General features: G+C 40.1%; 1 protein-coding gene across 18 annotated transcripts in view; it reads right to left on the reverse strand.

The window, feature by feature from the left end:
* The window catches only part of MGA (MAX dimerization protein MGA), an 86,376-nt gene that overhangs the window by 52,032 nt on the left and 19,458 nt on the right, over positions 1-14,886 (reverse strand). For all 18 annotated transcript variants that reach the window (XM_084775548.1, XM_084775547.1, XM_084775551.1 and 15 more), the window contains exon 2: positions 9,157-10,284. In XM_084775548.1, the coding sequence (XP_084631674.1) occupies positions 9,157-10,217 (1,061 nt within the window). In that variant the 5' untranslated portion in view covers positions 10,218-10,284. The remainder of the gene's footprint in view (positions 1-9,156; positions 10,285-14,886) is intronic.

The raw sequence follows: 14,886 nt of genomic DNA on the forward strand, positions 1-14,886 counted from the left end.
CCACAAAAACACATTTCTGATGTGTTTATGAGGTTATTTTCCAGAAAGGTTTGAGAAGGGAAGGAACACTTATCCCAAACACGATGGCCTTCACAATCCCATGAGTTAAGGTGCCAGGCTGGATAAAAATCGAAAAAGAAAAAGCCAGTAGAGCACTAGTATCCATCTTCCTGTACCTCCTAACAGTAGAGACAATGTGAGTAGCTGCTTCACACTGCTGCTACCTTGCCTTTCACCCAATGATAGACTGTCTCCTCAAACTGTGAGCCAAAAATAAATCCTTCCTTCCTTAAACTGCTGTCAGAACAAGTAACTATTAATTATCCTAACCCTACACAAAAATCTATTCAAAATGAATGAAAGACTTTACTTTGTCAGTCTTGAAACTCAAACAGCTACAACACTGGTTCTCAACCTTCCTAATGCTGTAATCCTTAATACAGTTCCTTGTGTTGTGGTGATACCAACCATAAAATTATTCATTGCTACTCCATAACTGTAATTTTGCTACTGTTATGAATCATAATATAAATATCTGGTATGCAGGATGTCTGATATGCCTCCCATGGTGTTGCAACTCACAGGCTGAGAACCGCTGAGCTAGAGGAAAACACAGGCATAAGCAAAGACTTTTTGTAAAAGAACTTTTAGAGATTGAAATAGCAAGAATTGACAAAGAGATTCAAGTTTAAAAGGCCCTGTACCACAAAAAGGAACAAAATAAGGGAAGAGCCTAAAACAGCTGGGGCTACATAGCTCTAAAGCACTTAACTTGGTACTACCCAGCTAAAAGGAAGAAAAAGGCAAGAGTGGGAGAAAAGTAATGTCAAGAAAGGATGAAATAGAAAAGGAGGTTGAGAAAGGAAAATAATTTGAGGCCAGAATACAAAAACAGTATGAATAAGAGTTGATCCCATATTTTAAAAGGGGGGGGGGGGGAGGTCAAAAGATTACTCAGTTCTTAAAAGCACTGGTTACTCTTCCAGAGAAGCCAGGTTTGATTCCTAGCACCTACATTCCAGTTTGCAACCTCCTATAGCTCCTACTTCTGGCCTCTAGAGGTTTCAGGCATGCATGCGGTATACAGACAACAGACAAATGTACAGGAAAAATACCCATACACATAAAATACTTTTTTAATTAAAAAAATTAATCCCAGAGACAATTTTGAAAAGAGAGTAAGATAGAGCATGCAAGTGTGCCTGAATGATGGCAGATGCCTTTAAATCTCAACACTCATAAGACAGAGGCAGGAGAATCTCTGGAATTTTGAGGCAAATCTACAATCTAAACAGCAAGTTCCAGGACAGCCAGAACTCTAAAGTAAGATCCAGTCTCGAGCAAACAAAAAGAGTAATAAAGAGAACAAAACTCCAGAATTATAAAGAAAAAAGATTTTAGCCCAGTTTTCTCGGTGAACATCTGCTGGGGGATATATTCTTTAGTGGTTGCATATTTGCTAAACATGTGGGAGGGCCTAAACTCAATCTCCACTACTACCATCACTACCTTATCCAATAAAAATTAGTAAGGAGGTAGGCGTGCTGATGTGGCACCTTTAATTCCAGCACTAGGTGGGCAAAGGCAAGCAGATCTCTGAGTTCGAGGCCAGCTTGGCCTACAGATCAAGTTCCAGGACAGCCTAGGCTACATAGAAAAACCCTGTCTCAAAAAAACAAAAAACAAAACGGGAAGGGAAAAAAAAAAGGCAAAGCAAATACCAAAATGTATAGAATGCAAACTGTCGTAGTGTTCAGAGGCAAATTTAGTTTTTTTGTTTGTTTGTTTAAGACAGAGTTTCTCTAAGTAGCCTTAGCTGTCCTGGACTCACTTTGTAGACCAGGCTAGCCTTGAACTCACAGAGATCCATCTGCCTCTGCCTCCACTTCCTGAATACTGGGATTTAAAGGCCTGCACCACTACACCTGGCTAAGTGAAATTCTTTAAAGGCAAGCTTATTTTATAGCTTTCATACTTCAGTCTATGAGCACTTCTGAACTAATTATTGTGTATAGTGTGAAGGAGAAGGCTTATATTTTCCAGTGTTCTACTACTGTTTACAAAACCTTGCTAACTACACTACACAGAGAGAATAAAGGAAAAATAACAACCATGAGACTTGTACATTGTATATAGTAGTTTAGTTTGAATTCGACCCTCAAAGGGTGTCTATTAGCAATGTTATAGCATTAGAAGATGGAGCCTTTGTAAGGTAAAGATTAGATGAGTACCTCTGTAGAGCATTCATAGTATTTTAAGAATAAAGGAGCCAGATGGTGGTGGCGTACACCTTTAATCCCAGCACTTGGGAGGCAGAGGCAGGAGGATCTCTGTGAGTTCAAGGCCAGCCTGGTTTACAAACTGAGTCCCAGACAGCAAAGGCTACACAGAGGAACCCTGTCTCAAAAAATCAAAAAAGAACAAAGGAAACCAAAGCTAGAACACTTGTTGCCTCACAATGTGACACCCACCATCATGTTATGACGTAGCGAGAACATTTCCACAGATGCCAAACACATATTGGCTCCATGCTCTTAAATTTTTCAGTCTCCCAAACAAAAATAATTTGTCTTGTCTCTGGTTTGTTTTAGCAAAATAAAATGAGCTAAAATGTTGTATTGCGAAATAATTTTAAATTATAAATGCTCAGTGATAAAATTTGCCTAGTATGCCCTGAACACACCAAGTCCTGGTGCTAGAGGCCTGTAATCTTAGCAATGTGGGAGGTTAAAGCAGAAGCAATCACAAATCCATGGTCTGCCTGACCTACAGAACATTGGCAACTTACTGCTGAACTTTCTCAAAAAGGGGGGGGGAGTTGGAGGTTAGCCCAATGGTCGAACACTTTCTTAAACCACAAGTCTCTAGGACACTCCCAATATAACCAAAAATAAAATAAGTAGCACATGGCCTAGGGATATAGTTCAGTGGTAGAACAACAGCCTGTTTCCATCCCCACAATTGAAGAGAGAGAGAGGAAAAGACAAAGGAGGAAAGATACATGTAAATTTGATTGCTGGGGACTGGGTAGATGTCTCACTCAGTGGTTAAAGTGTGACTGCAAGTATGAAGACCAAAGTTTAAAACCTCAGAACCCATGAGAATGCCAGATGGGAATGGTAACTAGCCTATAATTTTACCGTAGGGAGGCAAAGATGGGATCCCCAAAGCCAGTTGGGTAGCAAGACTAGGCACATTAACAAGCTCTGGATTTGACTAAGAGACCTTGCCTAGATGAATAAGATCAATGAATCAACCATCAACCCAGCCTCCACTTGCTTGTATGTGCATGGCCCTATCCCCACACATCCATAACACAACACACACACACACACACACACACACACACACACACACACACACACACACAATGGGGGAAGGACTCTAGTAGTTAACATTAGTTGTGATAAGACAGGCAAAAACAAGTAACAGCTAAGAGAAACACTAAAGTTCTTCTAGAAATAGGAGTAAAGCAAATAACTACTATTTTTCATTATTAGTGTTTTTAAAAAAAACCTCTATAATTAGCTGGGCGTGGTGCTCTTTGCATCTAATCTCAACACTCTGGAAGCAGAGGCAGGCAGATCTCTGAGTTCAAAGCTAGCCTGGTCTACAGATCATGTTCTAGGATAGCCAGGGCTACTCAAAGAAACCTTGTCTGGGGTGGGGGTGGGGTGGGGTTTCTTTATAATTAGTCGGGCATGGTGGCACATGCCCTTAATCCTAGCACTCAGGAAACAGGCAGGTGGATATATCTATGAGTCCCTGACCAACCAAAGCTACATAACAAAAAGACAAAAACCAAAACTCTGCAAAATTATTTTAAGAGTTAAGAGTAGCAATGCAACATCTCTAGTCACAGTTCTTGACAGAAAGAAACAGGAGAACCAGAATCAGGAGCTCCAATCCAGCCTCCACTGAGCTAATGAAATTGTCTCAATAAAAACAGGACAGGTGTAGGGGTGCATGCCTTTACTCCCAGCCAGGTGGACCAAGCTAGGACTACACAGTATACTATTAAAAATGGGGGGGGGGGGGCTAGAAAAATAGCTCAGCAGTCAGAGCACTGGCTGCATCTCTAGAGAACCTGTGTTCAATTCTCAGCACCCACATTGTAGCTCATACCTTCCTGTAACCCCAGTTCCAGGAAATCGATAGCACTAGGCATGCGCTTGCATGCGCGCGCACGTGTGTGTGTGTCTGTCTGTCTGTGTTCTTATAAAGAATTTGGTCTTTGTTTAAGGTTATGACACAGGACTTCTTATATATTTGAAATTTTCTGAATAACTAAAGTATTTTCATTATTCATGAGCATATTGCTCACATTTAAGTTTATGCTAATAAGGTGACTTCATAGTGGACCCCCCAAGTAGCATCAGTATCAGCGAGGCTACTAACACTGATTAGAGAATCAGCACTCTGAGTCAGTTCAGCCTCTGGGGAGAGCAAAGTGGACAGGAGATCTGATAGAACCTTTCCTGAGTTCTGTGAGTTTAGCAATTTAGTGACTCTAAGAGAGATCAGAATCTCCTCGTTGCTGATCAAAAAAAAGTGTCCTGGGCTAAGGTTCTGAAATGGGAGCAACCTTTTTTTTTTTTTTTTTTTTTTTTTTTAAAACTTGTTAGGGTCCAAAGTGAGTCCAGGACAGTCAAGACTTACAGAGAAACCCTGTCTCAAAAAACAAAAGTTGTGTCAAAATGAACTATACCATACATGGCTGAAACAAGATATACTAAGACTCCCCTTGCCCTCAATTTTTTTTCTTTCATTTCAGTTCCCTGGTGGTTAGCCAAGGCACAGAAATAAGTAATTAGTAGGCTTAAAATTATCACTTTTGCATTTTATTCCTGTTAATCTCTTACTGTGATAAACATGTACACAGAAAGAAAAGAACACAGCAGATGTATGGGCTTCAGCACCATCTGTAGTCTCAGGCATCCCTAAGTCTTGGAATTTATCCTCAACTGAAAATCAGGGGCTATTATAGAATTATTCTGACTTTGATTTTATTTTGAATGAAATGTGTATGTATATACCCTTGAAAAATTAAGTGGATTACTAGCAGCTAGCAGCCTTCCATCTAAATATTAAATGTCTAGGGCCAGCAAGACAGCTCAGCAGGTAAAGGCACTTAGTGCCAAGTCTGATAATCCCTAGGACCCACATGCTAGAAGGAAAGAACCAATTAGTGCAAGTTGTCTTATTTCCACATACACGCTATGTGCATACAAAATAAACAAGCAAATATTAAGAGTCTGGCATGGAGTCAGGCATACTGAAACAGCAACACTCATAATGCTAAAGCAGAATGGGCAGCCTCTACTATATGTCTCAAAAGAAAGCACAACTGACCGACTACTTGAAATCCAGGCAAAATTGGAAGAGTGAAAGGTGCAACAGTCTGAGTTATAAAGAGACAAAGCAAAGCCAGGCTAGCATAGTGGTGTGCACCTTAAATCTCAGCACTTGGAAGGCAGAGGGCAGGAGTATCTCTGAGTTTGAGGCCAGTTTGGTCTACATAGTGAGCTCCAAACCAGCAAAGACTACCCAGAGAAACCCTGTCTTTAAGGGGGTAGGGTGGAGACAATATGAAAAGTCACCAAATTAGCTGGGAGCCAACAATGCCGAATTTTAGAAAAATGCTCCAACTATGTAATAGGATCATCAGCAGGCAGTTGGGGCTATAAAGCTGTATTAGTTGAATCAATATACCTTGCAGGTACGCAAAGTGAACAAAGGAAAAAAACAATAACCAAGAAAAGACTCTCCCATATATATAATCTCTTAAGTGACTGCAAGGGCCAAAAGTTCTCACAGTCATCACAAAAATAAAAACTGAAATCATAATGCTCCTACCTTTAACAACTCTATACAATACAGCGTGCGAAGCTCAAGCTAGAGCAGCTAGGCAGGGAGGGGGTGGCAGTGGGGAGCGAGAGCAGACAGGAGAGCTCAAAGCAATTTTTCTTCTTCCTTTTTTTTGGTGGGGGGGGTGTGTGGTTTTTTGATATAAGGTGTAGCCTTGGCTGTCCTCCTGGACTCACTTTGTAGATCAGGCTGGCCTCGAACTCACAGTGCTACACCTGCCTCTGCCTCTTGAGTGCTGGAATTAAAGGTGTGCGCCACCATGCCCGGCAAGCAATTTTTCCTAAAGACAAGGCCTCGTTTCTTTTGCACTGACCTCAAACTTGATATAAATGTGAGAATGACCTTGAACTTCTGATGTTTTTTTTTTTCTTCCTTCCCTTCCCAAGTGCTAGGATTACGAGCATGTGCCACCAGGAGCAGTTTTCATGGGGTGTTGGAAATCAAACCTATGGCATGGCCTACTGTAGACAGGCACTCTACCAAAAGAAGTGCATCTAAAGACCTAAAATACAGCTAAAGTATCCACAAAAAAGGTTTGCAATCCCTGTATGTACTTTCTGTACACAGGTAATAAAGATACATTTCAATTCATAAATTAGGTATAATAGATTAAAAACAAAACCTAATTTTACAATAAAATTATAACAACACTCTATAATAAAGGTGAATAAAGTGAAAACAAAATGCCTACGTGGTGAGACACATGAAGTAAATAACATAGGCACTGTGCCAATAGTATAACATATAAAAATTAACCAAATGCAACAACTACAATATTTCCACAATTCCCTTTCTTCTTTGAGAAGGCTACTAAGTTACTAGTGGGCACAACATGGATATCCTGGACACTGGGATGAAAATCCCATGCAGGAAAAAACAGGACAACAACAGAATTTCATCATGCTACTCAGAAGTGTATACCTTAAAATTTTACAGATTTATTTGGAAAGAAGGGCAGCATTAGATATTACTCAGAACTTTGAACATGCTAAGTAGGCATTCTACCACTGAGCTATATCTTTGATCTCAATCAATCTTTCTTTCTTTTGGTTTTTTGAGTTAGGGTTTCTCTGCGTAGCCCTGGCTGTCCTGGAACTTGCTCTGTAAACCAGGCTGGCCTCAAACTCAGAAATCACCTGCCTCTGACTCCCAAGTACTGGGATTAAGGCGTGCGCCACCACTGCCCAGCTGAGAATCTTCCTAATAAACATTTACACAGATCTGTGAGTTTGAGGCTGATCTGGTCTACACAGAGATCCAGGATAACCAGAGCTACCCTTCCTCAAACAACAACAACATAAAGAATCAGGGTGGCGGGAAAGATGGTTCAGTGGCTAAAAGCACTTGCTCTTTAAGAAAACCCACACCATGTCGCTCAAAAATACCTATAACGCCAGCTCAGGGGAACTATCTTCTAGCCTTCACAGGTACCCACATACATGTACAGCATTCAGATACACAGACAGACACATATAAAAATAATCTTTAAGTCAGGCATGGTGGTGCACATCTTTAATAGAACTCAAAGAAGAAGAGGCAGGCAGATCTGTCAGTCCAAAGGCAGTCTTGTCAACATAGCAAGTTCCTGTAGCCAGGGCTACATTCTAAGATCTTTTCTCAAAACAAACAAACAAAAGGGCTGGAGAGATGGCTCTATGGTTAAGAATACTTACTGCTCTTCCTAAGGACCTGGGTTTAATTCCCAGCACCCACAACTCACCCAGCTCACAACTGTCTGTAACTCCAAGACCAGACACCCTCACACAGACATACATGAGGGCAAAACACCAATGCACATAAAATAAAAATAAATTAAAAGCCGGGCGTGGTGGCGCACGCCTTTAATCCCAGCACTCGGGAGGCAGAGGCAGGCGGATCGCTGTGAGTCCGAGGCCAGCCTGGACTACAAAAGCGAGTCTAGGGCAGCCAAGGCTACAAAGAGAAACCCTGTCTCGAAAAACCAACCCCCCTCAAAAAAAAATCATTAAAAATAAATAAATAAATTTAAAAAAATAAAGAAAAACAAACAAAAAAACTTTAAAAAGCAAACAACCCTCCCCTCCCCCCCAAAAATGAGTAAAAATGAAAAGAATAAAAGGAGAGCCAACCACAGGTGCCCATCTGTATGTAATCCCAGTAGCTGGGAGGAGGATATAAAAGGATCCTGAGATTGGGCCCAACCTGGCCTAAAAATAGAAAGTTCTAAGCAAATTAGGCTATACACTCAAACTTTGACCCACCCCCCACGCCCGCCAAAAAAAAAAGAGTTAAAAATAGAAGTGTATGTAAATACATACACATGTGTATGTATGTATACACACACTTTTATAGTATTACTCAGCACTATGTATTTGTACATACAGAGTACTGAAATGAAGTATCAGCATATAATATAAAATATACAGAAATGGAGTACCTCTTACCTAAATTGCTTGGTATTAGAATTATTCAAAGTTTGGGAGTTTTTGTTTTTTTTTACACAAAGGTTCAGTTATATAGAATGAATTTATATTTACAAAATACATTAGCATATTTTCTTTTCTTTTCTTTCTTGTTTTTCAAGACAGGGTTTCTCTGTGTAGCCTCGACTGTCCTGGACTCACTTTTGTAGACTACACTGGCCTTGAACTCACAACGATCCTACTGCCTCTGCCTCCCAAGTGCTAGGATTAAAGGCACACGCCACTACCGCCCGGCCACATTAGCATATTTTCATAGATAATAATCTTCTAATTCTATTTTATTTGGGCAACTTATGGGTTAAAATTATCTTAGGCCAGTAAATTCAGCTTTTTAGTACATCTTATGCCTTAATTGGATAAACTATTTCAGTTACTTTAGTTTTTCCCTCTTTTCCATAATTAATCATGAATTCATAGACATGTATATTAATAAGAAACAAACCACAAATAAAACCCCCCTATTTTGATAAATTATCCAATCTGGCTGCAATTTTAGATTCTGAACCCAGTGCATATTCATCGCTGTCACATCAAATAATTAAAAGCAAGTATGTCTTACTTTATAGCAACTAATATTAATCAATATCTACAGTGTTCCACAGAACCAATGTATTAATTCCAAAATCTGGCCCATCTCAATCTTCTTTTGATCTCTAAGAACAGAAAAACTACTACCCACCCAGAGAGATGATCAGTGGGTAAAGGTGCTGAATTTGATGTCCCAGACCCATCGTGAACACCAATTACCTAAAGTTGTCCTTTGACTTAGACACATGCACACAAGCTAAATAAATGTAAGCTTTTAAAAAGAAAAATTATGACTTACCTTTCAGAAATCTCATGTTTCAATTGAGGAACTTCAAATGTTGAATCAGTACTCATAAATCCAAGAAAGTCTTGTTTTACATTATGGGGAGGCTTCTCCAAACCTAGGTTTGGTGTTTCACGACCCCTTAACACAGGATCAAAATCACCTGAATGCATCTCTGACACCTCACCTTCTGTGAGACGAACACGATGACCAGGAGAACTAGAAACACTATTCCCTTCTTGATCAGAGCTATTCCTTTGTTTTCCATCTCTCTGGGGCTTACTGCTCAACCCATCATCCCGAAAGCCTTTGGCAAACGGATTGTAATCTATTTTCAACTGGGTAATCTGAATGTTCTGATAAGCTGTTACTGCAAAGAATTCAGTCTGGGGGAAAGTAAAAGTATGAACCCCAGGGCCATTCAATTGAATCACTTCTGTAGCCTTTTCTGCAGGCACCAAATGAAGCCTTGGCAGGTAACGATGCATAGAGTGCAAGATAATATGCCCTTCCTGGTCCAATGTATTGTTGGTAAGTTTGAGTTTATAGAAAGATACTGGTTGATGCATCCAATAATGACCTGTGGAAGGAGATTCTGGATGAATGAAAACTCTCCCCAAAATATGGGGTTCAGCCTTCCCACTGGGTTCCCACCAACGGCCATTCCACTTATAACGATGATTATCCACAGGAGATATGTCCATTACAAGAATATACTTTAAATTTGAATCTAAGCCTGTTATCCAATAGCGACAATAAGGAAACATGCGTCTTCCCTGTTTGGTCAGAATCATTTCTGTGCTTCGATTATGAAACTCATTCCACATACTATTGTTATCAAGGGTAACAGTGATTCTTCCCACAGTACAATTAGCCGGAAGGCATATCTTCCCTTTAGATTTTCCTGGTGATGGCGCCCTACTTGACAAAGCACAAGCATCTCGATTAGTAACCAAAATTCCTTGATCAGTTTTGCCATTTCCTGGCTGTTTTAGGATGACAAAGAAGGTGGGTGCTGCTCCTGTCACTGTCCCGCCATCTTGATTGGCTAATATAATTTGCTGTTTCTCTTCCATGATTCCAGTGAGAAATTCAGTAGTAAGCAAGCTGTAGTCAACACATAGTCACAAATACCTTCCCATCCTAGAAACAAAAAACAGAACAGAAAACTTTTATAATCAACTCAGAATTTTGCAAACAAAAATACAACTGTTAGGGCTGGAATGGTAGCTTATCTGATAGGTTTGCCTAGCACGCATGAAGCCCTGGGTTCAATTTCCAGCCCTGCATAAATAAATAGTAGTGGCATGGGTAGGCGTGTACTCTCAGCATTTGGATTACGGAGAGAGAAAAGCACAAGTTCAAAGCCAGTCAGCGGTAAACATATCCATTGACCAGTGAATAGTCAACCTACTATGCTCATGCAAGCAACCCTACTTAAAACCCAGTGGAGGCCAAGGAAATGGCTTAGCAGGAAAAGGCACTGGCCAGGAAAGCCTGATGATCTGAGTTCAATCCCTGACCCTTACCAAAAAGTAAATGAAGAGAACTGATTTCAAAAACTTGTCCTTTGCCCTCAGTGTTCATTAGGTGGCACGCAGACCACACAAGCACACAATAATTTACTTTAAAACTTTCAACTCATGGAAACACACACAGAGAATAATATCAATGTAGGAGAATGACGACATAAAAAGTTTCAACTAGAGAGGGAGAGAGGAAATGAGAGTAATGAAGATTAGAGATGAAATTACTAAAATTCATTATATACAAGTATGAAATTGCCAAAAATTAATTTAAAAGAATTTCAAGGGAATTCAAGATCACCCTAGGTCCATGAAAGCCTGTCTTATAAATAGAAAAGTACAAATGATCACATTATCTAAAAATAGTCCTAATTCTCTTAAGACACAGCATATAATCTTTCAATCTCTATAAAAGTATTCATTGTTGATTACCTAATCATTCTTTAAAAAAAAAAATGGGGGTGGGGGTGGGAGTGGAAAGAGAGTTTCTTAAGAGACAGTCGGAATCTCACTATGTAGACCAAGCTAGCCTCAAATTTACAGCAATCCTATGTCTGCTTCTCACGTACTGGGATTATAGGCATGGGCCACTACACACAATTACCCTAATCATTTCCATCACCTTTAAACTAATTTTAATCTACTCTAAGTAGTTAAAGTTACTCATATCCTATCTCTCTAAAAAATTTTAATAACAATCCTGTAATCCTACACAAACTAAAATTATGCATTTCATTTTAGAAAAAACTATATAAACTGGGTGTGGTTCTATGATATAATAGGAGTGATTACTTAAAGCTTAAAGCCAGTTTAGACTACATGATCAAAGAGGCTCTTGGGTACTGGAGACAAGAATTCCAGTCCTAACAGTTAAGTGCTTTATCTGCTGAAACATCTCTCCAGGCCCTGGTACACTTAAAACTACAAATTTTATCATAGGTGAAGTAGAACTCAAAAAAATGTATATATACAAATAGCACATGCCTTTAATCTCAGAACGTGGAAAGCAGAGGTAGGAGGATCTCTGTGACTTCAAGGCCATCCTGACCTACACAGAGTTAGTTCTAAGACAGCCAGGACTAAATAGATCATGTCTCCAAAAAGTTATAAATAGCCAGGCTTGATGGCTCATACCCATTTAGCCATCAGAAGGCTGGTGAGGCAACAGGGTTGCCATGAGTTATGACTGAGATTAAAAGATTGGTGGTGGAGTGGTATAAGTGTTATAGGGAAAGGTATCCTGGCAGTAGGAGGCCAGGGAATACCACAAAGTCAACACCACACAACAAATCTCACAAGATTTTTTTTTCCAGAAAAATACAGGAAGATAGTTGCTTCAGCTTGGGTGAGAAGCAGCAGAGAACTGCAGGCTTTTTCCAGAGTGGCCTGGGATTGGTGAGATTTTGTGGCCTAATTTGGGCTTTTATTCTGCAGAACTGAGCTTGCCAGCCTACACATTGAGGGGCTGGGTCCAGTGTGGATGCAGCCAGCAATTGGAGGTCCTTAGGGTTGGGACTGGTCACTCTTGCCTTGAAGGGCTTACAAGGGAGGGATTTAGTTTTTGATACTAAAGCACTAACATCTATGAGTAGGGATAAACTCCTGTGGGTTAGAGTAGTTTTTGTTTAATCTTGATATTTACTTGTTTGTTTATTTGTTTTGAGACAATGTCTTACATACTAGGCTAACCAGGGATGCATCATTCTTCATCAATACATTGGGCTCTGGAGTACTGAGATTCAAATTACTTAAGTATGTGGATGTTTGTTTTGCAATGCTGGGACGTAAACAGAGGCATATGGTAGATAAGACTTAAAATAATGATTTTCTAAAGCTACCTTAGGATTTTATCCATAAAGACTAGTTTCCTAAAACTAATATGCTTACATATAACACACTGACAAAACGAAAAGTTTCACAAGTCATCTGGTGAGTCTGTACTATGTTTAAACTTAGAGAATTCATAAAAAGTTATATACCATAGTAGGATTCAATGTCTAGTTTTTCTTTCCTAATAAAGTTAGGTGCTGAAAACTCAAATTGGGGAGGAGATGTACTCAGTCAGCAGAGTGCTTGTTTAGCATATACAGAGGCAATGACCAGCACCACATTTAAAAAAAAAGAGACAATGTGGTACATGCCTATAACACCAGGCACTAAGGCAGGAAAATCAAAAGTTCACAACTACATATCAAGTTCAAAGTCAGTCTGGGCTACATGAGACCCTGCTTGCCCCATCACCCAGCAGTGCTGATAACTGAACCAGCCAGGGGTTCTCACATGACACTTGAGTGAGTTATCACTGAACTATACTCCCAAACCTAAGCTTGATTTTTTTCTTCTCTACTGATTGTCAATTAGTGAATACGGTGTTTCTCACATACAAAGACCCCTCTGAAGTATAAAATAACCATAAATGCCCATTGCAAAAAACTAAATGTACTTTAGAAGAGCAAGGCTACTCCAGGAAAGAAAACGAACAAAAGTCCTTTCTAGCAATACTCTAAAATACTCTGTATTTTGCTCTCTTAAAAGTTTTAAAACTAGTGCATGGTGGGGGGCACATGCCTTTAATCCCAGCAGTTGGGAGGCAGAGGCAGGTAGATCGCTGTGAGTTCAATGTCAGCCCGGTCTACAAAGTGAGTCCAGGACAGCCAAGGCTACACAGAGAAACCCTGTCTCAAAAAAAACCAAAAACAAAAAGTTTTAACAAAGAACACAGGCCCATGGTACAAACCTTTATTCCCAGCACTGCGGAGGGGGCTGAGGCAGGAGGATCTCTGAGTTCTAGACCAGCCTGGTCTACTTACATTTTAAAATTCAAAAGGTTTTGTTTGATTCAGCCTTTCTTCATCAAGCATTTACCTAGACTAAGGTAAGGGTTAGAAAGGGTCTTAAGGCCGGGCAGTGGTGCCACCATCTCAGGAGAGAGAGTCCATGTGGACCTCTGAGTTCCAGGCCATCCTGGTCTACAGAGTGAGTTCAAGGACACCTAGGGCTACAGAGAGAAACCCCGTGAAATAAAACAAAGTTTAGTTGTAAAGAGAAAATTTCTCAATGATTCTTAAAGTCTCCTCTCTACACACACACAATCTCTAGCTGATATCATTTAAAATAGTGTAGCAGCGAGTTGTATCAATTGTAACAAATTCAGAGTACCTGTTTTTTTCTCATCCAGTGGTTTTGGGGAATTTTTTACTATAATGGTGACCCTGATACAACCCACAAAGCACACTAAGTAGAAACACAGCTTAATGATTTACATACTGTGCCAAGAAAATTTAACTACACCAAAATTCCAAGCCAGTATATTACTTTTAAAACACAAATTTCAAGGGCAGGTGTGGTGGCACATGCCTTTAATCCCAATACTTGGGGAAGCAGAGGTAGGTGGATCTCAAAGCCAGCCTGGTCTACAAGAGTGAGTCCAGGACAGCCATGGGTACAGAGGGAAACCCTGCCTCGAAACAAAAACAAAAACAGAGGGAAACCCTGACTCAAAACCAAACCAAAAACAAACAAGACAAAACCAAAAAAAAAAACCTCACAAATTTCAAATGATGGTCAACACATTCTGAATGTTGCCATGCTAACCATACCCTTTCCAACAATAAATGTATTACTGTATAGCAGGCGCACTACATGTTAAATTAAATAGCATTTAAAATTCAACTTTGTTAAGTATCCCCATTCCTAAGTATCAATCTGAAACAATTCAAGCTAGCAAGCTTTTAGTTACTAAGTCGATTCTGAAAAACTAACATCTACAACAGAAATGAACAGCAAATTTGAAATAAAAATACCACAGCATCCAGAGAACTAGATTTCCTCAACTCGTCCATTTGTGTTGCAGTTTACATATATATATATATTTTTTTTTTTTAAAGCCTCCAGTTATTCCACTTTTCAACTACAGAAGACTGCTAGCCAGAAACAACGTGGAAAAATGTCGCAAAGAAAACTTACAGGGTAGATCACGTGCAGCCAGGCGGAACCCTGTGATCATAGGGCGGTTCAGCTGCTTTCGGTTACCTAGGAGACTCCACAAGGAGCCACCCTGCAGCCCATTTCCCAGCAGCCATCACGCCACTCGCTTGCACCTGAACTGCAGCAGCGTCGAGCCCAAAAAGCAGGCAGGCCAAGCAGGGTTTAATAAGCACTCGGCCACTCAGGATTGGCAAGCTCAACAACACGCACAGGCTGTGCGTAAGTGGGCCCT

Source organism: Acomys minous (assembly GCF_964271855.1).
Source record: "Acomys minous genome assembly, chromosome: 3".
NCBI classification, from domain to species: Eukaryota; Metazoa; Chordata; class Mammalia; order Rodentia; family Muridae; genus Acomys; species Acomys minous.